This window comes from Phasianus colchicus, chromosome 2 (genome assembly GCF_987193195.1).
Source record: "Phasianus colchicus chromosome 2, bPhaCol1.hap1.1, whole genome shotgun sequence".
Taxonomy (NCBI): domain Eukaryota; kingdom Metazoa; phylum Chordata; class Aves; order Galliformes; family Phasianidae; genus Phasianus; species Phasianus colchicus.
In genome coordinates this window covers 9,922,302-9,947,005 of record NC_143437.1, presented here as the reverse complement: position 1 = coordinate 9,947,005, position 24,704 = coordinate 9,922,302, and the positions used below count along the sequence as shown (strand labels likewise).

Here is a 24,704-nt window from a genome sequence, read left to right as displayed (position 1 = left end):
ATTAATTCCTGTGCTGCTTCAGGAGACAGTTGCTTGGCATGAATATAAGCTCTTAAAAAAGGCTCATTCTTTTCTTTCTCTTTTTCTTTTTTTCTTTTTTTCTTTTCCTTCAGTTCTGGCAATTTGGAGACTGGGTGGATGTAGTGATAGATGACCGGCTGCCTTTCCTAAATGGGAATTACCTGTCTGTACACCCTCGAACATCAAATGAATTCTGGCCATCCTTGCTGGAAAAAGCATATGCCAAGTAAGTCAGTTCTCCTACCCAGTGCTTTATGGGGTGGCTTCACCCCCTGCTTTACAGAGATCACAAAGGGAGGAACTGAGGCTCACAGCTGCATGTGTTGTCCTATGCTTTTGTAAGAAACTGGCTGTGTGCAAGCACAGGATCAATATAACCTGGAGATGTAGGTCTTATGCTGAGGACCTAAATGTACTCTGTCCAACTCTGGGATGTTAGTGTCTGAGAAGTAAAATGGAGAAGGCAATGACTAGCTACACGAAGGAGGTGGGCTTCCCTTCATTATTTTAAGCAAACTTCTTCACTTCTGTGTTCCTTTCTGTATTTTTCTGTTTAAAACTGCAGACTGCGCAGGGATTACCTCTGTAGTCACCAAGAGACCACGCAGATGTTGGGTGGAGACAATGAGATCAGAATGTTATCCTTTAGCGTTTGTAACGCTGCCTGTTATTAAATACTCTGAAGAGAAATTCCCATGCTAGAGTGAAGTCTGAAGGGCTGGGGCTTGGCAGACATGCCCTGAAACAAACTGTTGTGAAGTACAAAATGGTAATGAGAGCTAATTATTTCAGCAAATCCGGCTGAGAATCAGCAAATGCTAAAGCAGCATTCTGAGTAACTCAAGAATAGGATTCTTTTTTTGCCCTGAGATATTTCAGAAGAGTTGTCTCGGGAGCTGGTACCAGTTTGCTGCACAAGATTTTATTTACAAAGCAAAGCAAACCTCTACTAAATTAAATTTGCAGGGGATGCTCTTTATGAGATTCCCACTTGAGAAGCTTCTCCCCAGTGCCCGTGACTAATTCTTTTCATCCGTGGAGGACAAGGACAATTCTTCAAAATACAGTTAGCCACAGACTTCATTTGATTATATGCATTAAATACAGTGTGCGTAGTGAGGTTTAACAGCATGATCTACCTCTTCTAAATACAACGTGTTCCAGCTTATTTGCTGCCTCTATAAAAAGCGCATGATAAAGACAGAAGAACTGTGGTGACAACATTAAATTATTGCCCTCTTGCACTCTAGCAGAGTAATTTGGGAACAGTGCTGAAAACTTTTTTTCTGTTTTGCATTGGAAATACAGAGAAATAACCTCTATTTTCCAATTGCAAAAGGAATTCTGGTTGTTTCTGTGAAGAGCCATGACAAAGTATTACGTAGGAATTAATAGCTTGCCTTCATTTAGCTGAAGCATCCATTTAAACTAGTTGTGTTTGGCTCCCTTCTGGTTCAGAAGAAGAAAAACTGAATACTTCAGGATGAGACTCATCTCATCTCCTTAAAGTGTGTCTATTGGAACAGGATGCACCTTACATATTTCCCACTATCCATAATGACTCTAGACAGGTGCTCCAGGTCTGGGTGAATACACTGAATGAAGTCCCCTGCTTCATTCATCCCAGAGGGCATGTGTTTATCTGAGCATTTATTTCAGTCATGTTGCCTTTCATTACCTGACCTCATTATCTGGCCCTAACATCTCTGGCTGCCCCATTTTCACTGTCTCAGTGCCTGTGTTCATTTCAGAAGCCATCACTGTATGCTGTTTAATAAAACCATGGTGTAAGGACTACTGAATTATTTTTTTTTGTTCTCAGGTTGCAGGGCTCCTACCAGAACTTGCACGGGGGCTACATTTCTGATGCTTTAGTAGACTTCACAGGTGGAGTCCAAATGCAGTTCTCATTAAAGGACCCCCCTCCTGATCTGGAGGACATTCTGAAAGCTGCTAGCAAATCTCAGTGTCTGATGGGATGTAGCACCTCAGGCCGGGTGAGTCACAAGGCCAGAAGCACATCTTGGTTTGCTATGTTTGCATCAAGTTTACTCATTTGAGTGAAAAAAGGACATCCATAATCACTCTGTTTCATGGTCACAGCTCATGGATGCCTGGTGAGATCTTGGCAGCAGAAAGTAAATAAGGTTATGCAATGTGGAATGTAAAGGCTTTTGGGTAGATGTAGATGGTTTGAATGCGGATGTGATAACAGTTGTGGATGGAGGGAAGATGCATATCCCTCTCTGAGGGGCCTTCTTCCCATTTTGACCTTGATAGAATCAATTACTCAGCTGTCTCTGAGCTGTGTGTGTCTCCTGGCTAATTCCACTGTGACTGAGTGCTATCTTCTTGCAGCAGGGCTGATTTTGGTCTTATAGCTTTGCGATTGATTCTAGCAAAGCCAAAATGTTCCTGTCTTCTGTAAGGGGATACTGTTATCATATCATGATTTGCAGGCTACTGATATTAATGCTGGGAAGCTGGAAAATATTTTGTGATGTATTAAGTACTTTTATTAAAAGACTTGACAAGGGCTTATACAGCATGTCAAGGAAAACTGCAAGGCATGTTCCATTGCTTCCGTACTGTCTGGTTTGTCAGGACAGAAAGTTTGGCTATTGCAAACTGGTGAAAGACAAACCTCTCAGGTCAGATGCATAACACTGGGCTGTAGTGAGATGTTGAGGCTCTCATCCTCCCAGCAGCCCGATCCACATCATGCTGTAGTTGCACCAGCTCTGTACCATTCAAAATTTTCAACTGTGGGAAGACGTGTACTTTTGTTATATTTCCTGAACTGCTCATAGCTGCAGTCACGTTTCTCTGGAGCTGATACATCTGAGATAATGCTGAAATTAAAACTCTTTCTCCCATGCCAGTTCTGGGGGTCAACGACCATTCTTTTGCAGTATGGCAGAGAGGTATAAGCTGTATTTTCACTCTTTTGCAGATGAGAAACACAGTATTAAGGAATGGGATTGTGCAAGGTCATGCATACACTGTCACAGGAGCCGTGAAGGTATGATTGTGGAGTTGTTCCTGCCTAGTGGTCTCATACTGGTTGTCCACCACAGGGATGTGGAAGGCAGCCATACTGCTGTTCCATTCAGAGTAATTGTAATGAACTCTCCACCATTAGGAGAGATTTCTGAAAGTATTTAGTTCAAATTTTGGCAGATACAGAGGTTCTAGCACAATGAGAAGAGGATATCTGAATCCTGTAATTTTTCCTGATGAGAAGTTTCTGACTGGCCCTCCCCAGGTTGGGACTGGAAGGATCCCAAATCCTGTTGGAGAAAGGAGAGGTCTCTTTTAGCTTCCTGCTGCTCATGATATGTGCAGAAAGGAGAGAATGTATGTCTCATTTACAGGAGAGTCAAGCCATCCCATGTGCTGCAGGGAAATGTTCAGGAGATTGCCCAGGCCATTGGATCTTTGCATATGGGAAGAGAGTGTCGTGGCATTTTTTTTTCCCAGCACTGTCAGTGTGTGTAAGGAGAGCCAGAAGCAAAAGTCTCCTTTCCACTTCTGCCATTTCATTTTCACTCTGAAGGTGTGTTTCTTCTGTCTTAAAACAGTGACAGCAAGAGGAAAGCACCAGAAACTCCAGACAGGGGAAGCCATGATATTGTAGAAACAGAGAGGCAGGTTTTGTTTATCATCACCTCTCCTTGCTGACTGTCAACATTTGCACGATGCAGTCAAGTGGCCTCCTCTCCCAAAGTCATTGCTAGGACACAGTCTTAGATGTGCAGAACTCACATTGGACTTTCCCAGAGCTGCTGAAGTTGTGGCACAGCAGCAAGGCTGCCATATCTGTGTCAACTTTCTGCTATTTGCTGTCCTCGGGAAAGGAAGGACATCTCCATCACCACTCCTTTACAAGCAGGAAAAGGCACTGTCTTTTTAGCTGCAGTTAAGTCAGGCTTCCATAGTACAGAAGATGTATTTTATTTCCCATATTTTCACTGAATATCATGCTTATGAAAAGCTGTGACTGAGATTTGTTTTGTTTTTTCCATCTTTACAGATACAATTCAAGAACCACTGGGAACATATCATCAGAGTCTGGAATCCATGGGGCCATGGGGAGTGGGAGGGGCCCTGGAGTGATGGGTATGGCCTCAAAACTTTCATCTCCTAAGGCAAATCACTCTTGTATAGGCTTATTTTAAAAGTACCTCTACCTCACACCCATTATAATGAAACAAACGCTTCTAAATCAATTCACTGTAAGCCCTGATTCCAGTTGCAAAGAAATCCAGCTGAGAAAACTCATGAAGCATTGCTTTCATATGTACTCATTGCTAAGCCTAGCTCAGGTCTATCTTTTTGTCCATGTGTGCATTTTTCTCAGCGGGTAAGCTGCATAGATTGAGTTATTGATTATGTTTATCTTGCATTCAACAGAAAGTACAATCCTCACTTAATTATAAACATGCTGCTTAGAAACAATACATCCGACTGGCTAATGTGCCCTCTGCACATTGATGTGATATCAGCACTGAGAAGCATTAGGGGCAGAGGGCAGAGACAGGATTTCCCATTCCAGGAAAGGTAACCCTAAGCAGAACAAAGGTGCCCTATTTGCTGGTCTTGGTTATGAGAATCTTAACACAATTCTGTTCCCACATGCAGTTACCTTACCCCTCTTGATCCCTCTCAACTTGATGAACTGGGTAGAGGAATAGACTGGCTGGAAAGATGGAAACTTGTACCTCTCACAGCTGTTTGTTCCTGTTTGCAGCTCTCCAGAATGGGACTATGTTGAGCCTGAAGTTAAGGAAGAGCTCTACAGAAAGAAAAATGATGGAGAATTCTGGTATTTCCCAACTGATCCTTTTGTCTATCAGGCTTTCTCTTTGTGTTTGTTATAAAAGAAGGGTCATCTGGGCATTTGTTTTCTCTGTTCTTAGTAATGGTTCAAAGCACTCCTGTGTTAGCTGTGGGCAAATTGTTGCAATGGTGTCAGAGGAAACAAGGCTCGAAGAAGTGAAACTGGCCAATACTATGCAACAAGCTGATGGGAAGAGGTAGTAGTAGTGAAAATCCAGCTTGGTGAGACCTAGTCAGTCTCTCCAAGTGACCAGCTTGAACTTCAGACTGCTCAGAGGAATAAGTAGCTGAGGTCTTAGGGCTCATGCACCTGACTGCTCTGCAAGTGCTTGTGGCTTTTCACAGCCTCTGGTTATTCTCAGATCCAGTTAGCCATGGGTTAGCCATTCTCTACAAAAGCTCTTATTCTTCAGAAAGTGCACACTTTCCCTGAGAAAGATGGGAATGAACAGCAAACTAGTCTGGGATGGACACTGCAGGCTTGAGCAAAGCATGGAAGGCAGGACAGGACACAATACAAGGCACTATGGCAGGGATTTGCTGGGGATAGCAGGACTCCATCAAGGCACTACTGAACGTGCCCTTTAGTTTTGCTGGGGCTCTACATGCATTTAGGGCAACCCAAATGCACTAAGAGCTAAGTTCTACTGCAAAATGTCAGCCAAGCTTGTCTGCACCCTGTACCATTGCTCTGTAACCCTGTTTTAAAGACACTGAGGAGGGGTTGAACAGGAATACCAACTGAAAGATGCGGCTTTCTCCTTTGCAGGATGTCCTGTAAAAACTTTCGGGAGCAGTTTTCCTGGCTGTGTGTTTGTAACTGCACCCCAACGTTTCTGGACTTTGGAGATCAGCACCACACAGGATGGTCTGTGGACAGACACATCAACCTGTGGAGCCCGCTGCTCACTACTGGCAGGAATGACTGGTCCTCTGGTAATAAATACTCCTTGCAGTCACCCAGTCCTCTCCTCTACACCAGGGCTTACACTGAAACATTCACTACAAGCACCAGTTAGCAGAAATATTGATTGGTAGTTGTTGATGCCTGCTCTTTCTCATTACAGCACCTATCAGCTAGAGAAACAGATAGAAAGAAAGCAGTGGCACTGGCTGCTGAGTTGGGGGAAAGAAAAAAAAAAAAGGAGGCTTGTGATTTAGAGATCCTAGGCTGCCTAAAATCAAAATGTGCTTGTCTATGTTCTTTCAGCCTGTTGAAGTAGGTGCTACAGGGGACCTCATCAGAAAGTCTGGTCTGGCAAATATGTGACTGGTCCCCCAGAGAAAGAGGTACTCTGGAATTAAATAGACATGGAATGAAAGAATTGTGCTACAAAGCTCAATGTTCAAAGGTAGAATATCTTTTGACCAGAAAAAAACATGCATTTTTACTGGAGTGCCTGAAACACAGCATAACCATCTGATCAAAAGAGGTGATTCTCCCCTTACACTTAGTGCTGGTGCACTTCTGGACTCCACAATACAGAAGAGATGTTAAGGTCCTTGAAAGAGCCCAGACAAAGGCAACAAAGCTGGTAACAGGGCTGGACGGCATGTCCTGTGAGGAGAGGCTGAGGACTGGTCTGGAGAAGTTTTCAAGGCCACTCAAGTACATGGCTTCATATCTAGGCTGACTTAAGTAGATGCTGACACCTCAGATCTTTTCCTCCAGTTTCACTTCTTGTCAGGGATGCTTTTTTGTTAATTAAACCTTTGACCTTTTTGTTCTGGCCCTCAGCACTGTCTTCTGCATCACAAATGGTACTAGGTAGGAAGAGGAGGATATCTTTGGATCATTTTGTGTTTTTCATTTACGTGCGTATGATCTCCAAAACGCAGTACTTTTCAGCTCAGCCACAGGTTCAGCCAGGGGATTGAAAATCACTGCTTTCCTGCTTGGGGAAAGTTTGCCATGTAGGTGAAACAGAGGTGGGTGGGTGAGAAATCTGCCTGACATTTATGACTTTTCCAGAGATTTCTAAAATGATCAATGGGCAATTAGTTTAACTCTAGATTCCTCAACCACTGCTAATAAAGTAGGGACTGCAGTGCTTTGTTGCATCAAAAGCGTTTTGGAGAAGTAATTAGCTCTTCTTCTGAGTCTTTATAAGCAAGTTCTAACACAAGAGGCTACTACTGGGATATCTGAGTGGCTATTACTAATCTAATAACAATTCCTCAGCAGGTGCAGTTTCAAAGAACCCTCAGTATTTCTTCAAAGTAACAAATTATGACCCCAAATCCTACAATGTGGTCATTTCACTCATACAAAGAAATGCAGAGGGTATGCAGGATGCACAAAAATTGAAGATTGGCTTTTTTATCACCACGGTAAGCACAAGTAGATATTATGTAGATACTGTTGTTTGCTATGTGGCTTATTATACCTGTACATGTAAGTGAAGGATTTAATTGTCTTTGGACTGTCTTTTGGAGAGAAATCTATGTGGAGCAAGTTTCTGGATGTCTTCCATATTAAGACAGACCCACACAGGAAGGACGCGGAGCTGTTGGAGCAGGTCCAGAGGGTGGCCACAAAGATGAACAGAGGGCTGGAGAAACTCCACTACGAGGACAGGCTGAGAGAATCGGGGCTTTTCAGTCTAGAGAAGAGAGAACTCCAGGGGGACGTTATAGGGATCTTCTAGTACTGAAGGGAGCCTACAGGAAAGCTGGGGAGGCTTTTCTTCAGTGCCTGGAACTTACTATCTGTATGCAAGGAAATCCTCTGTGTGGTGCATCCGTCAGCCCTCAGTGTGCCAAGAGACCAGCCATGCTGCTCAACTAAATCTGCCACTGTTGGTAAATGGGAAACCCAGTCCTTCCAGCACCCTCATCAGCTGTCCCCCAACAATCACCAGACATGGAGATCTCTGTGTGCGCTAGTTTGGTGCACGCCAATCTTGATTAGTCACTCATTTTGATAAAAAGGACCTTTGGTGGGTTGTCATGGTATAGTTCTATAGACCACTGGAAAGAGGTCTTTGTTTAGTCAGGAAGCAGTCCAGGCAAAAGGTTTGGTCTGTTTTCATTTTGTATCTAAAACTTGCTTTGATTTTCATCTTTCTTCCTCTCCAGTTGATGCTAAGTGGTTTTCATTTTGTTTTGCTCCCAAGGTCAGATGAAATTTGATGAGTGTGTCACTTCTGGCTGATGTGACCTCTGTGAGGTGTCAGCCCATGGCTCGCCTCAGGCTGAAGTTGACTTTGGCTCCAAGATGCTCCCATGCAGGAGCTGAAGGGCAAGGTCAGAGCAGCTGATTACCAGGGCAGTAGGATTTCTGTGGAACACCTTGGTAATGAAGGAAAGATGATCTTAGTGCTGCTACTCCTTCAGTTTATCTCACGGTGTCTCCCTCAGTGCCTGAGAGTAGTCAGAAGTGACATCTTAAGAGGGGGCTCTTTTCAAAAGGAACATGCAATTGCTAAGATTTACGTGGTTCGTTCTTCCCCCTCAACTGCTTTTACTGCCATTATTCATCATCAGCATTATTCGTTGTTGGGTATCATTTGAGGTGCATCACACTGTCATTGTTAAGGGTATCATCCATAGGTAGGATGAGAGGGGAATGCAGCACAGGCAAAGATGCAAACCAGAATGGATGTAGCTGGTAGCTCTATGAAGCCTTTAATTAGGTATTGATGTGGAGAACTAATACATAGCTGTGAGGGAAGTTTAATGTTGTGTGATGGAGCTGAGCAATGTATAGAGTCTGATTCTTATCTCACACCAGTTTTGGCTTCTTTGAGATATTAATCTGCTTCTGCTTTTTACCAGAAGGAATGTAGAATGAGACACAAAAGTAAAAAAGGATTGTGCCATTTATTTCTTCACAGCGCTGCCCATTTCTATCTGCTCAGTATCTGACCCATAATATCTGGCAGTCTGCATACCTCCCAGTCCTCTGTAACAGTAGTCATCTTTTTTCTCCCTCCCGGAATAGCAGTTTTATGCTATTTTTCTCCCAAAGGCATGGCTCATAAATAACCCTGCCACGCTGTACAACCATTCTAAATGGAATTTATACATGCTGAAATATTTGGGGGAATGTGTTTAGTAAGGGTTTTTTATTATGCTATCTTTACATGTCATCATAATAATAGCTGTTGCATTATATTAGTTTCATCTCAGCAAACATACTGGAATAACAGAAGAAAGATGAGAACGTTCTGTTTCCTTGTGACACTTGCTGGAAGGTTTGAGTTGTGATCCTTGAAGCATTGTTATCAAAGTGAGATGCTTAGCGAGCTCCCTGGGTTATGCTAGATCTCAGGAAGGTTTTAGTAAGAGCATCCTTACTGTTAATTGAAGTTCTCTTCAAAGCCACTTAAGTATATTTTATTTTCCTTTTTTCCCCACTTCTTCCAACTTTTTGTATTATTGATGTGTGCTTGGACAAAGTTTGTCTCCTGTTCAACCTTTCCATGCCTCTGTGAAGGCTGAGGCATAGTAGATGCAGTGTAGATCCAGACAGTAGTGGGAACATAAGGCTGCTCTGGGTACGCTTACTGATTTACTTTGATTCCTGGCATGGAAGGTGAGATAACCAGCTTTGTTTTTCTTTTAGGAGAACTCCAAAGTTCTGAAACAATATTTCTCCCTTGCACGAGACGTGAGCAGCTGCTTTAATTTGAGCCCAGGAACTTATGCTGTCATTCCCGCTACAACAGAGGACCGAGAATTTGAATTTGTCTTACGAATTTTTGTAAAGAATCAAGACTACAATGAGTAAGATAATGACAAGTACTCCATACAGGCCCCAGATTTGCTGTATGCCAGGATTTAACAATTTAATGTCGAGAAAACTGATGTAGCAATTTGCTTGTAATGTACTCTATAAATGTGCTGGGACGGCACAGCTAAGTGTTGAGTACTGTGTTAAGGGGGATTGTTTGTGTACTGACAGATGCATAGGTGGCCATTGCAGAGCAGGGCAATAGTTCATCAGTAGCCATCAAAGATCCTAGCTTTGGTACGAAGAGCAGCACGAATAAGCAATCATTGTGGAATATGTCCTGTAGCTTGCAAAGAAATCTCTCTTTAATAGAAGAAGGACTGCAAGCTTCTTTTTCCTACCAGCCATTATGCAGTTTTCTATGTTGTGCCAGCTGGACCCTACATGGATCAGGTTGTTGGCAAAGAAGCAAAAAGCAGTGGAAGACTTGGAATCCTTCAACCAGTCATCAAATACACAGGCCAATAGGGCTCCCCTCCATAAGAGAGGGGCCTTGAAGAATAAGTGTGGTAGAAAAATAGTATCACAGTTCCTGCAAAGGCAGCTTTTATTGCATTTGCATATAAATATCTGGGTGTGCTTTATTTAAAGAGCAAACCTTAGAGCTCAGAGTTACCAAATAACCCTTAGGGATCAGATGTGCAATGCCTTTCCTTCAGTAAGTTTTGCAGTATAGATGACTGCAGCTCTTATGTCACAAGTCCATATCTTCATAATGAGATTGTTTTCTAGGTTTTGGCCTTCAGTAAAAATGGCTCAGAACCAAATAAGGTAACTCCTTAGTTATGGATAACAAACATGAATAGTCTGTGCCATGGGCTAGTCTGCCTTCAGCATGATGATTCATGCACAAGAAGGTTCAGCCCTTGGATGTAGGTCTTTCCAGGAGAGCTTGTGACCCTTACCTTACTAAGCTAGGCAAGGCATGGGCATGCCCTTCCCATGGGTTTTGCAGCACTCACAGCATTAAGAGGTTTGTTCAAGGGAGAAGGGAGCATCAGCACCATGTGATCAGAGGGCACTAGCTGGGCTTCCGTGGTCACTGTCTGGGGACAGGTACCTCCTTGTGAGGCCAGACAAGCTTTAGAAATGTCATAGACAACTGACTTGCCTGATTTCTCTACTGAAAGCACATCTCCAGTGTTAAATGTTAACTGCTACTAAGTGAGACTCAGAAGGAATGATGATCCCCAAATCAGTGTTGCCTTTTACAGCCTGGATGCTATGTTTATCCTTGACTATTAAATTTTTTTTGCGTGGCTCAAGGAAGGACAGCCCCAGCTTCTGTGTGGGGAGATTAGTCCTGACGTGCTCTGAGTGAGACCAGTTATCCTTTCTTTGCTGCTGCCCGGCGGCGCAGATGAGGGAGGGCAGCAGCCCCCGAGCAGGCTCTTTGATCTGCTCATATTTAGTTGCACAGGGAGGTCTGCGACCAGCACAACAGAATTGACTGAGCTGAGGCAGGCCAGGAGGTGTGAGTGCTGGGCTGTAGGCTGGGCAAACAAACTGGTCGCTGCCTACCTCCTGCAGTGTTTGCAGAACAGTGCTCTGGAAAGGCCCATTTTCTCCCAGTGTGATGTGACTCAACTCTTTTCTAGGAACTCAAACTCTCAGCTCAACCCAGTGCTGCCAATGGTAAGAGTCCTTGAAAACTGATCCTGATACTGGTGGTGATAAGTGTGGGGGGGAAGTATTTCAAAGACAATTGGTCCTTGCAATGTCTGTAAAATGGGTATGCATCCAAGGAGGAGAGAGGGAGAAACTGATTAAAACTCCACGGCTCAGTATAGCCATTTTTCAAAACACTTCACAGCTGAGAGCAGAGTTGTACATGCTCTCCCCAGAGGAATGGTGTTTGCATTCTATAAAGAACAGTTCAAAGAGGTAAGACACAAAGCAGATTTCTGCAGATTTTCACCTAGGTATCTTCACAGACGTAAGGGAAACTGCACTTCAAATCTGGGTGCACCTCAAGTTCAACCCACATTTGTCTACCCAATTACCATCCAGTTACCATTGGCTATTAGGAAAAAAACTCTTCTCAGCAAGAGTGGTGATTCTATGGTTCTGTAATCTATTGCTGGACTTCCTTACTGTAAACTAGTGTAAATTGGTCCAGTCCATGCTGCTGTGTCACTGGTCATTTGTAAAACCCTGCCACTGAGCAGGCTGTTATTTATAGCAGTGTAAACTCAATGTGGGTCTATGAAGCCAGAGGTGCTCCAAGAGAATGGGAAATGGAGTCCTTCCCTTGTGATTCATTTGCCAGCCTGCAATTAAGCCCCGTTAGAGAGGTAGCATAAATGGTGGCTTATTATCTCTTCCCACTGACAAGCTGTCAGTTTACTTGGCTGTTGTCATTAGCCAGTGTTTTGACTTTGACAAATTATGGTACCCACAGTTTCTGATCTTATTCAGGCAGTTGGACTTTACTAGTATGAATAAAACTGAAGGCATTAGGGATTAAGCTGAATTTTTTTTGAAACTTTATGAAGTTAAGGATATTTCTCTATATTGGCTCCATAGAGAGCTGCAGTTGTTCAGATACTGCCAAGCCTGCATTGGGGTAAGAGAGAAGGGAAAAGTTAACACCTTGCTCTGTTCTCTTGGTTCATGCCCTTCCTGGTGCATCTTCCCATGCTCTGAGCCAATGGTTTCAACCAAAGGCCATCAATAAAGATCAGTCCTGGTATTTGTATTCTCGTGTATTGACTTGCTGAATCCCACCCCAAGATGTTAAAGCTGTCTTCCCCAAGCTCCCTCCCAGCTGTGCTAAGTGACAGCATCCTAACAATGTTTCTTCCTTCATTGCAGTAGCTTTCTTACTCCTAGTCCACTTCACTTTAGGGATGTTAAAACTGAATTTCTACTGTTGATTCTCTAGCCCTCTCTGAAGCATTGTTTGATCTTGAGACTGCTGCTTCCAATTGTTTTGTAACTGAATTATTTATGTGTGCATTTCTTATTTCATCTAGGATGTACCAAGACAGAAACAGGACGGCTCCTATAAGGCTATCTTCCTAAAATATGCGAAGCAGGTACACTGTCTAAAGCATCTTGCTGAAAAATAATAATGTATATATAAAAAAAGGCACGTGGACTTGCAAAAAGAAAACTAATCTCCAGTGGTCATACTTGACCCAATTATAAAAATGTTCTTTTGGAAATGTAGCTTCATCCTTAAGGGCGCACCCTGAAAATGGTATTGATTTACTTGCCAAAACGCCCCAGAAAAACAGGAATTTAGCTGGGACAGATTGGCTATCCCCAGATTTCAGAGGAGGATTGGAGATTTTGGACTTGCATGTGTACTTTTTTTGGCTTTGGTTTGTTTATGTACAGAAAGCAATTAGAAAGCTTTGGGTATTCCCTCCTCTCATCAGCATCATTTTCCATTTGCTTTTGCAGCAGCTGGAAACCAAACATCAGTGAGTGTTTGAGTAATTGATTCCTGCTTTTTCTGAGCCAAACTGTGTGCGTTCACAAGAGATGCGTTTAATGGCTTAATAAACCATTATAACAAAACTGCTTGACTTAGGAGAACAAAAAATATATATATATCACTGCCGAAAGTTTTTGCACAATGGATCTCTTGCAGTTAATAGTTGTATCAATGCACTGAGGTGAAAATGAACAGGGCTGCCCTGCTGAAAGCCCTGGCGGTGTTTCAGGCAGGGAGGCATTCTGGTTTGCTGATGGTTTGGGTGGCTTAGAGAGAAGCAGGCAGTTGCTGAGGGTTTGGTGAAGAGAACGTGGATGAAAGGAGCAAGTGCTCCAATCACTGAAAACTCTCCATGGCAATGGAACCTGTGGCTGCCATGCAGACCCTCACGAGGAAGGACAGAGAATGGCCCAGCAGCACGTAGGGCTTTGGCGTGCTTCTGTGCAGGCACGGTCATGCATCCATCTGATAGAGGTCCTTCTTAGTTGCCATGGTGCATGAATAAGGATATTTGGGGCAAAAGTGAGGCAGGAGTAAACTTTGCTCTCACAGATCTCTGTTTATTCTGCATTAGGGCTCAGCTATTGATGCTTTGCAGTTGCAACAACTTCTTAATGACGTGGTCCTGCAAGGTAAGGTTTTTGCCTTTGGTGCTTCCCTATCCTTAGTTAGCGTAAATTAGAAGATTTAGTAATATCTTTATGTATTATGTATGTGTGTATGTGTGTATCACACTTCCCCTCCCAGTTCAGTGCTGGGACAGCCTTCCTCATCACTGCCATTTCACTGATCCTTATTCCTAGAGCCTTCTGCTTCCAGCAGGGTGAGTAGATGGGTCAAGACAGTGCAGAACAGCTACCTGTGAGCACCAAATGGGAAAAGAGGTGGTGGAGGTTTTCTAGAAGGATCAGACTCCTTCAGTGGACCTCTGGGGCTGTGCAGTTTATACGTGCCTTCAGACTGGTGTCCTTCCCCCCCAGTGGTGGCCTGGATATAGGGCTTGCTTTTGCTGATTCTGTCTGTTATGTCAATCCTTGCAGATGAAATGACCAGCCTGGGAGGAGAGTTCAGCTTTGATTCATGTCGAGCCATTTTAGCTCTGATGGATGTATCCTTTCAGCAAAAGCAATAAAATTCCCCAGTGTTGCTCATCCTTGCCTTGAGTTATGGCTGAGCTGAGCATCCCAGTGTGAGAACCTGCAAGTAAAGATTAGCCATATTCCTCAGTAAATAGCTGCCACAGCCTATATGCAGGACTTTGCTATGCATGCCCTGGCTCTGGGAGCATCTCTGCTGAAAGGTGAGAGTCAACCTCTGTTTTCATACCTTCTGCCAGCAACAAATTCCTTTGCTCTCATTTTCCATTCTGTGGGGCCCAGGGCTTTGCTAAGCTTCACTCTCAGATGCAGGCCCTAGGCACAGCTTGGTGCAGTCACAGAAGCTCCTGATGTCAGCTCTCAGAGCTTGCCAGCAGAGCTGTGGTAAGGGAAAACACTGTCTTTGCCCAATCACAGCCATGTGCCTGAGACTGGCAGGCCATTCATCCTTCCCAATGTGCCTTCCCTATTTAGATGGATCCACAGTCATTTTATTGTTAACAACACTGGAAATACATTGCTGGCCATTGTAGAACAAGAAGACTCCTTGATGAAAACATAAATCCTCCCTTGTGTGTTTTCTCCCAATTGCTGGCTCTCCATCTCTTTCCTTCCATGCCTTGGAATAATTTTGAGACATTTTCAGATCTTTAGAAACTGACAAGGAATGTATAAAAGTGCTGTGCAATCCCTCTCTTTCCAGGTTTCTCCATCTTGCAAGCAAAAGAAGTTTCCCCCCTTTCCAAAGCAACTGCTAAGCTAAGTGGGCACTGTGAATGCGTGGCACGTGCAAACAGCTGACAAAGCCACTGCTCTACTTTGATTCAAGGTGGATTTTCATTCTCTGGGCTGCATACAGCCCACATACAGTGTGACCTATCGTGGCCTACAAAAATGATAGCAGCATTTTTTCAGTCAGGTTTCACTTGTAGGCTCATGTAGCTTGTAGTGAAGTGTTTTCTTGCTTGCAGCATCTCCATGGCTTCTGAGAACAGGCATCAGCTCTGTGTGTTCTTGGCTCCTTTACTGCCTCTTCTCCCAGAAGGATCCAGCCAGAGCTGATCTCATGCTGTCCCATGCAGAAGAGCACGTGTGGACTGGAGCATAAGGTTCTGCTCCTCCTCAGCAGCTGCTGTGCTCAGGGGCCCAATGTCAGCTGCAGAGATTGCTTCAGGAACCCTTGTGGTTAAAGACATCATAGAAATAGAAACCTTTTGTTGTTTGGGAGCATAGATATGAGCAGCTGTACAAATTGCCAGAAAAGGCAAATTTAACTCTGAGCATAATTGGGACCAGAAAAGATCTTGTCCTTCTAAACACAAAGCAACAAACAGAAAAGGCTGCATCTTAAGACTCCCTTTACATGAAGGCAGCATCCTCAGCAATGAAGGCATCACCAGGTTTAGCTCATTAACTGCTTGATTCTTAACTAAATGCACAGCTCAGTTCAAATGGACAACTCACGCTGCAGGAGTTTGGGAGCCTCTGGCGAAGTGTCATCAAGTACATGGTATATATGGGGTTGCTCTCTCTTCTCTGCCACCACCATACTCCTGTTTTGTTTTGGTTTTTTATCAGCAAGGTGCAGACACTGCAATATCAAAGTAGCGTGGGGAAAGATGTTGCCAAGATTGCATCTTTAGTAGGTCAGATTTCCATCTTCCCATGCAAAGGCTGAGGGCAGGAAGCAGGAATGTGTGGAATGCTGTGAGCAAGCAACCAGGGGCTTTCTGAAGTGGAAAAATGCAGGAAGGCCAGTTAGTCTCAGGATTTGATGCAGATCTATAGCCACCACTGGGTACTCTTTTCTCCAAGATGGGCAGACTGTGCTTTGTTCGGTCACTCTCGAGAAAGTCTGTGCCTACCTAGAACAGCGGGGTGCCAGTTCCCTGCTGAGCAGCAATGCCCTTCCCATTGACAGTACCTTAGGTTTGTTGGGAAAGATGACATTCTGGGACATGGGGACTCCCGGCAGATTTAATGTATTACAGACAATGTGCTTTTGTCAGTGGAAGTATGAATATTCCTATTGTTGCCTGTGCACATAAACCAGGAAAGTGAGCAAAAAGGCTTTAACCCACCCCAAAGTGGAATTTTTTAATGTTATAATATACTGACTGAGCCTTCTGGAAATGGTCTGTCTTGTCATGGTCACCCTATCTTATCTGTTGACTTCCTTGCAGTGAATTTATTAAGGAAGGAAAGCATCCTACCTAATTAGATGTAGCAATACATTTGAAGAGCAGTGATGAAGGCCTGAAATCTGCTTTTCTACTGTTTTTCAGGATCTCTTCAAGAGAGAAGACAGAAATCGTTCTGGATTTCTTGATATATCTGAACTGAAGAGTGCAATACAGACAGCAGGTATGTCCAGGTGTGCTGAGCAGCTCCTGTCCTTGCAGAAAAGGATGAAAACAAGAAAGGGCTTCAGGAGTAAAGCAGTTTGGAATGCACAGAAGTGCCAGTTGGATCACAGCTCTGCTCAGAATACTGCATTGTTTCAGGGCACTGAGACAGAAAGCTCATTTTGCACAGAAAGCTTTTCTTTGCTGCATGGCGCTGTGCCCACCTGCCCCCACCCATACAGGAGCATCCACCCTTTGAATCACAGCAAGGGAAACAGCAGAGATGCAGAGAAGCACAGCCTGCAGGGTCTCTCTAAGTCATAGACAAAAAACACAGCCAGGGAAAGGAGCAAGGAGCTTGCACATAATCCAATTCCTGGAGTTTCTCAGGGAGGCAGTGACTAAGTCTATTATGGCAAGCCACAGTGACAGGCATTTATTTAGTTTGCACTGACCTCTGTTGGCTACACGAATGCTGAAACTTGCAGTGAGTGCATAGTATCCCTTTGCACAAAGGAGGTATTATTGCTGGGTTACCTCTTCAGAGACTTAGTGCATGAAATATAGCTCACAGACAGCAAACCTGCTGGTAATCGTACAGTAGAGAAACTCCATTTGTATACCTGGAACTTGGAGTGGGTGCTGTCCTGGGAGGAACGCGGTGAAGAAGCCCTGTTCGTGGGAATCATCAGCTCAGAATGGATGTGTAACTTTTTTGTTGCTGAGAGGTAAGCAGAGCATTTGCATAAGCCTGAGCAGTGCAGTGCTAATGTGCCAAATGGCAGTGAAGAAGCTGCCAGGCCACTTCTGTTAGAACTGGGAGAAGCAGCAGCCAAAATGGTGCAGCTATTGGAAGGGATAAACACAAATGTGTTTCCGTTACATAACTATTGGACACTGTGTGTGAGATTCCTGCTGGGGACCTTCTCCAGGTAGGCTTGTGCAAACAGGGTTTGTCATTGTGCTAACCCACCTCCATTAGTTGCATCTCTCCCCATAAAGCTGTAGAGAAACCATTCCCTTCTTTTCAAACTAATTTGGCTTCATTATGAATTCATTTAAAACCAAAAAGTCTCGAACCGGTTGGTAAAAGGGGGAAAGGTCCTTTCACTTGCCACTGAGCTGCTAAAAACTGGAGGTGAGCAAATGAGGCTTTCTGGAGTCACAAAGAATGCGTTAGCCTGAAGCTATCAGTGCATAACATTTCTCTTTTATTTAGTAAATCAGCTTTTAGACCAAAAAATATTTAAATCATGTCTTAGGTAGCCGGCATATTTAGGGTAGTTCTATTTAACTTACAAAAGAATCATTCTAATAGGCAACTTTTGTTCATTCAGTTGAATACCAATTTCCATCCAAATAGACTGTGACACAAATACTGAATAATCAGCTAATATAAAATGAAATGCACCTTTCACCATTTTCTGATACAAGAGAAAATGTAAAAATTAAGAATCCTGGGCATGCTGTACTGCATAATAGCAGTACGTCCTATTCCTGCTTAGCAGAAAATGCTGGTGGTATTGTGAGCGCTCAGACTTTAGCAGTTATGCACCACAGAAAAGAAAATCATCATTTATTAGAGAAAATAAAAGCTAAAAATGCAAAGTAAGACAACCCTAGAATCTTGAATTCTACAATAACCACAGTTCATGTGACGAGAAGGGCTTGGATTCCCCACTACCCTGCCCCAGCTCTTGCTCCCACAGCTGGGGGAAGGCATCTTCTGTGTGGGGGCCCAGAGGGCACCCAGTCTGACAGGGAGGAGGGCTTATCTGTAAGAGCACGAGGCCAGCAGGGCCAGTCTGTCACCCTGCAGTGACCCCAGGTGCTGTCCTTCTGCTCTCCCCCACAGGCTTGCCGGTCAGTGAGCAGATCCTGCGCCTGATGGCCCTGCGCTACGGCAGTGTGAACAGGAGAATGGGCTTTGCTGACTTCGTGAGCTGCATGCTGCGCCTTGAAACCATGACCTGTGAGTCCTGGAGCTTTACCACAGGGTGCCTGCAAAGCCGGGCTGACAGAAGGAGGCAAGGGAAAAACTGCCAGACACCATAATACAGGCTTACGGAACTGCATGGGCCAAAAATCTGGGCCCAGCCATCCCTTTGGACTTAGGCTTATCCTGAGAGCTCCCGTGCACTAAGACAGGCTAATTTTCCCAAATGTCCCTGCATTGGTGCCCTTTCACAAAAGCTTGAGCATCCTGTTTTGCACTAGATCTTCCTCTAGACTGGCATTGCCTATACCACAGGAGGGAGACTGTGTTCACTCATGCCCAGTGAGTGTATCAGGGAACTGTTAAGGTTGGAAAGACCTCTAAGATCATTTAGTCCAACCATCAGCCCATGCCTGAGACCGCTCCAGAGCACATCCCTCAGAGCCATATCTCCGTGGTCCTTGAACACCTCCCGGGATGATGACTCCACCACCACCCTGGGCAGCCCATGTTCCAGTGCCTCACTGCTCTTCCTGAGACAAATTTGTTCCTAATACCCAACCTGAACAACCCCTGGTGCAACTTGAGGCTGCTGTCTCTCATCCTATCGCTCTTACCTGGGAGAAGAGGCCAACTCCCACCTTCCTATGACTCCTGTCAGGCAGCTGTGGAGAGCCATAAGGTCTCCTCTGTGCCTCCTATGAAATGGAAGGCTTTCTCTTTTTTATTTCTGTTTCTTTAACTGGAGAGGTATTCCCTCTGTCTTCAGCACAGTTCTCCCAAAGTTTTGGTAAGGAGAAGGCGTGAGACCCTTTCAGTGGGAAAACAAATGCATTTCCTCTGTTGTGTCCTTGTATTGTCTGGCAAGGAAGGGAGTGACTGTAAATGAAAGTGCCTAATTCTGTTTTATAAAAGCATAGCTTTTACTGCTATAATTATAAGCATTTGGACTGGAAATAGCAGTAGTTAAAGAAATCCAGCAATTGTAACCCACATGCTAGAACATTGCTACAGCAATTTAGTTCATCTTTGGAATGAGCTGTGTTTCAGCAGCACGTGGAGTTGGGGGGTTATTTTTTGCCCATGTTTTAGCAGTGATGTTTTAGGAATCACCAGTTGTCAGCAGATCTGCCTGGGTGATGAGACTGCCTAAAATTCCATTTCAACAGAACACAGAAGCTGCTCATATAGTCAGAGCATGTCCCAATCTTAATACTTTCACTAAAAATACAACTTTTAAATGTCTTTATTTCTATGATTATGTCACTTACCGTAGATGGGAATTCTTATGCCTAATGCAGTCCCGGAGCAATTTTTTCATCATAAAAAATGTCCTTTTATGTTTTAAGTGCCAGCGTAAAGACAACTCCTTTAAATCCATTTGGACAAGAATCTTTAAAAATCTCATTGCCTCCTGTAATGAGTGTCTAAAGATGTTCTCGAGCCTTTCATTTATTGCTTTACAGAGGGTTTAATGTGTAATGCATTTCCCAATCTTTTCAATTCACTGTAAGATTTTTAGAGGAGTGGATACGGGAGCCAAGTGGAAAGAAAAGACATTCCACCTTTATGGGGATGTGAATGCAGCAGTGGAGACAGATCTGTCTCACTGAATCATTACTCATCCTTTCAGGATCGCCAGAGATGAGACCCAAACCAAAAGCAACAGCTTCTTTGCAAATTCTATTTAACTGGAGGTAATGAAGCAGTAAAGGGGCACTTCTGCTCAGAGGAGGCAACTTCAGCACTGCATTTTTTTCCTAGAAAGACTGCTGAACAGAAGCTGGCCTGCAAATACAGCCTTGCTAAGGAGCTGGGTGCAACGTGGGCATTTCTTTGTTCTATGCACTTTCTTCAAAGCAGTATGGGGTGGCTGTTCTTCATTATGTTGATTTTCCTCCCCCCCTTCTCTCTGGGTCATATAGGTAACTCTGGTTGCCTTTGAGCCCAGGAAACCTTCTTGTCCTAAGGGGCTGATGAGCAGTGGGGCTTTGTGCCCTGTTCCTACGCTCTCCCAGCAACCTTCCATTTCTCTAAAGCTGGGTAGGTTTTGAAAAATGCTCCTAGAGCAATTTTTCATTCAAGGACAGACAAACTTAGATTTAACTTTTCATTACTGTTTATAACTGCACATTTCTAAGAGAAAAGTAATTTTGAAATAAATAGGAGCTCATAATGCCGTGTTTTTGTTTCATCCAAACACTTAGGTTTCCTATCACTGCTTCTAGACAAGCTGAAATAGAAATGTGCTTTTAGAATATCAGCGTTTGAATGAATTCAAATTTTCTGATGGCAAAGGGTTCTGTCAGAAAATGTTAAGCAACGTTAATTTCAAACCCGAGATGAATAACAGCAGCATCTGCATTTCTATTCCCTGGAAAAACCTCGTAAGGCATACTAATGACATCAAGAGAATCATTTTCCTCAGGGCACATTGTAATCACTCACTGAAAGGGAGGGTGGAAAAGGACCAACGCAAGTTTCCCTGGGGGAAGATGTTTCATTAGTCTGCTGTTCGCCGTCATCCTTCAGGCAGGAGGTACCACTGAAACAAATCACAGGAGGAGATGAGAGCAGTCACGTGGAGTGCTCCTGTTCCTATATTTTTGCTTAATTGTGGATGTGCAGTTGGGATGCTTCACTTGCTGTGATGCCAGGGCCGAGGCACAGGGGGTGCCCAGCACAGAAATATGATGTGGCCCGGCAGGACAGTGTATGTGGGCACTTGAGTGAGGCAGAGCGTTCCAACACGAGGACCACAGCTCTGCTCCAGGGCTTATTTTGCAGTTTGTGTTGCATTCTTGCTTCTTCCTCCTGAAATAAGCTTTTCTTTGTTCTACTCCTAGATGCATTTCAAAACTTAGCCAAAGGTGGACCACAAGTTTTGATGACGGTGATGGAGGTAAGGATGCTCCTTCCTTCTCTCCAGCTCCACAGCAGGACCACAGAGTTAAGTTAGCAGGAGGATGATGCTAAGGGGGTTGTGTCAGTGCTGTGGGTGTTGGCAGGAGCTTTGCTGCAGTGTGGGTTTTACCTGGCTGGGTGTGCATAATGGACCTCAAGAGGTATTACCTGGGGATCTCTACTCACACAGCCTTACTAGTATGAGGACAGCTCAGTGGTGGCCAACCACATCCAAAACACCGTCCCTTCTCATGCACTCCCAGTTCTGTCACTGGTGGAAACGTTACTTATAGTGGCTTTGAGGAAGTGACAAAAACAAACAAGAAAAATCCGTGCCCTCATTTCATACTGCCCCATCTGTTAGTTCTGGACTGCAAAACAGCTTGCTTTTATGAAAGAAAGAGCAGACAAGTGCTTGCTGTTGCTGTTTGTCTTACAAAGCACAGCCTAGATAGCTAGCTGAATGGGGATATAGTGAGCTTTTCATCAGCCAATCTGAAGCAAAAAAATCCTGCTGTGCTCTACAGCGATGTGCCTGAGTGCTGCATTTTATCAGTCTGGAAGCTATTTTTTTTTCTGACAAAACAGTGTTTAAAAGGTTTTATTAAAAGGATAACCACATTCCTGGAGCCTGCTACCTCTTCTGCTCGCAGCCATGCAGGTGCCATCCTTTCCCAGCAATTGCTCCCACTGCAGCTGCTGCAGTAATTTATCATGGAAAGTAACATATGGAAGGTGTTTCTGGGTCTGAATTGTAGTAAGGGAAAAAGACAGCTTCAAAACCCCTTAACTGTTCTGTGCAGGACAAAAGGACCACAGTGACTGGGTTGCAGCCTGAAGGTACTGAGACACAAGGCTGAAGACTTAGTGCAACATCACTATCTTAATATGCCTTTTTCTTTTTCCAGTGGCTGACTCTTGTCATGTACATCTGAAGAGTTGTCAGAGCTCAATGTGCTGGTGAGAAATCTCCTTAGTACTGTACACACTGAGAAGGGGTGGTGCCCTTAGGGAACACGAGTCTGGGGGGGGCTTTACAGACAGCTCACCCTGGGCTATGGTTGGATTAGAAAGGAAGAAAAAAGGTGAGAGCTGCAGTGTGAGGGTGCTGGGGAGGGATTGCAATGGCATCTAAGGGCTGCAAAGGCAAATGGACAGTAACTGGACTTCTGGCATTTTTTCCTTGGGAATTACTGATGGCACTACAGGGTGCTCAGACTGCCAATGGCTCAGTTTGCCCTTGCCCTCTTTCTCCACGTGAAGTGACACATTTACAATAGATCAGTTAGTAGAACTTAGCTTTTTTGTCTGCCTCTGAGGTCTGAAATTACTTCTGCACATCTTACCTAGAAGTGGCAACTTTAAAACCAACTAGAGATGTGATCTTTTTGTTAGTTTGATAGCCCATTTTTAACTGTATTACATAATTTAGTTTATTTTTGAACAACAATCCCCACCTTGTGTTTCATTCGGTGCTTGCTTCCTCCATGTCAGACCTGGAGAGAAGCATTAAGTGCCCCCTAAGTTTACTTAAATCTTCCAGCTTTGCTAGTTGGTTCTAGAGAAGGACTGTACCTTTCCTACAAAACTTGTCCCATTAATAAACCACCTCAGCCATCATACTTTGGTTAATCCACTGGGATGCAGCTGTTCCCAATTGCAGTGTTAAAGCATTAGTCTGGTTCCAAACAGCTGGCACTGAGGAGAAAACAGAGATGAAAACCAATCCTTAGAGAAAGGGCATGGTGAAGAACCAGAAGTGCCTGGCTGATGTGCTGAGGTTGGACCCAGAAACTCACTGTGTACCTTTGGGCAAAGTCACACACTTGCCTTATCAACCCTGTTCAAAATCTGAGTGGAAAAAAAAACCAAACCAAAACCAAACTCAGGGTCTTCATTGGAATTCAGAGACTGCATCCATCTGAGGCTTTCTATAGACAGATTTTGTGATCATAAATAATACATAAACAGAACGTCTGGTATCTCACGTCCTGTTTCTGAAGGCAGTTGACATTGAATGCCAGCTTCAATGAGAAGTTAGAAGGGGAAATAGACAATAAATCCCAATCCCAGGGGAGACAGAGAGATGGATTCAGACCCAAGGCTCTGTGCCTTTCACCCTTGGCTCCAGGACAGTCTTCATGCCCAGCTGCTCCCCTGCCTTGGCTGCTAATTGCAGCTGCTGTGCTCAGCTGCAGCAGGAGCTGGGCCTCACTGCTCAACACTGCGATGCTTTCACCCCTCCAAGTGTGTTTGTAGTTATTTACCTGAAGGTTTGCCCTTTGCAGACTTGCCTTGGACAGCACACCTTCCCTTTGTCACAACAATGCTGTATTTTGGTGTATTCATGCTGGGTAGAAGCAGGTTATTAACAACACAGCACCCACCCCTTGCACCACATGGTGCTATTAGGTAAATATGAGACTAGAAGGATCTCACTTTGGGGATTAAGTTGCTTAAATTACTGCCTGCAAATGATATTCATAGTCTATTTAGTCTCCTTTTCTCCTTTCATGAATCATTCATAAACCGATCATAACTTCTGCAAATAGATCATTAATCATAATTTTCACTTACCAGTTTTGAATGAAATTTTGCCTGTAGGGTGTTTGTAAGCTTTCACTTCAGTAGTTCCCCACTTGCTTGCAAATGGTGATTGGGCAGCAACAGCACGGGCCCCTCAGAGGACAGAAACTCTTCAAGCTACAGCTGGACAAATCATGAGTAGTGTGGAAGAACACATGGATTGTGTTGCAAAATTCTGATGTGCAAAATAGCCTCAATGATTTCCAGAGCTTGACCTCCAGATGTCTGTGTTCTGAGCAAGTCTCTTTACCTCTCTTTCAGGTGGCTTTTCTCCAATTTGGTATGAGGCACCTCCAGGTCATCCCATTCAATCCCATCCATGGGGCTCTAGAAGAACCAAATGCTGGAGGCATGAAGCTGGGTTTTCTTATTTGCTTACGTGTCACGGTACTTAAAACTGAAAAATATCTGTAACTTCTCAGTAACCCCCACACAAACTTCACTTCCTTTCTTTAAGCACGATGATAAAAGTGATCTGATGTTCCATTCTACTCATCTACTGGGGCTAGCCTGGCATTTTTTTTGGTGGTGGGGACATCACCTTTTGTAGCACCCTGGGGAAATGTTATATGCTATAGTTTCAGAGCACCTACCCAGCTCCCTTCCTCATGGGACAAACTGCTACGTGAGGCTGATGCTCATTAAACAAGGAACATAGCCATCCACTTTAGAAAATAGCATTTCCTTGTTTAATATGCCATATATTAGATTCAGTGCTATTCAGCTCCAAATGCCAAGCTGCCACTGAATCAAACCTGGTTGTGTGAGAAGAAAGATTGCTGTGCGAATAGCAATGTGT

At 44.0% G+C, this 24,704-nt stretch overlaps 1 protein-coding gene across 1 annotated transcript in view; it reads left to right on the top strand.

Moving 5' to 3' along the window:
* Positions 1 to 24,431, top strand: part of CAPN13 (calpain 13) — a 51,250-nt gene extending 26,819 nt beyond the window's left edge. Inside the window, exons 8-25 of the mRNA XM_090134741.1 lie at positions 114 to 247; positions 1,844 to 2,018; positions 2,975 to 3,043; positions 4,055 to 4,140; positions 4,772 to 4,846; positions 5,630 to 5,796; positions 7,043 to 7,191; positions 9,428 to 9,588; positions 11,194 to 11,230; positions 12,571 to 12,633; positions 13,612 to 13,669; positions 14,078 to 14,145; positions 15,576 to 15,644; positions 16,420 to 16,498; positions 18,335 to 18,451; positions 21,262 to 21,317; positions 22,228 to 22,279; positions 24,167 to 24,431. Coding sequence (XP_089990867.1) covers positions 114 to 247; positions 1,844 to 2,018; positions 2,975 to 3,043; positions 4,055 to 4,140; positions 4,772 to 4,846; positions 5,630 to 5,796; positions 7,043 to 7,191; positions 9,428 to 9,588; positions 11,194 to 11,230; positions 12,571 to 12,633; positions 13,612 to 13,669; positions 14,078 to 14,145; positions 15,576 to 15,644; positions 16,420 to 16,498; positions 18,335 to 18,451; positions 21,262 to 21,317; positions 22,228 to 22,254 — 1,590 coding nt within the window. The 3' untranslated portion in view covers positions 22,255 to 22,279; positions 24,167 to 24,431. The remainder of the gene's footprint in view (positions 1 to 113; positions 248 to 1,843; positions 2,019 to 2,974; positions 3,044 to 4,054; positions 4,141 to 4,771; positions 4,847 to 5,629; positions 5,797 to 7,042; positions 7,192 to 9,427; positions 9,589 to 11,193; positions 11,231 to 12,570; positions 12,634 to 13,611; positions 13,670 to 14,077; positions 14,146 to 15,575; positions 15,645 to 16,419; positions 16,499 to 18,334; positions 18,452 to 21,261; positions 21,318 to 22,227; positions 22,280 to 24,166) is intronic.
* Positions 24,432 to 24,704: the final 273 nt, after the last annotated feature.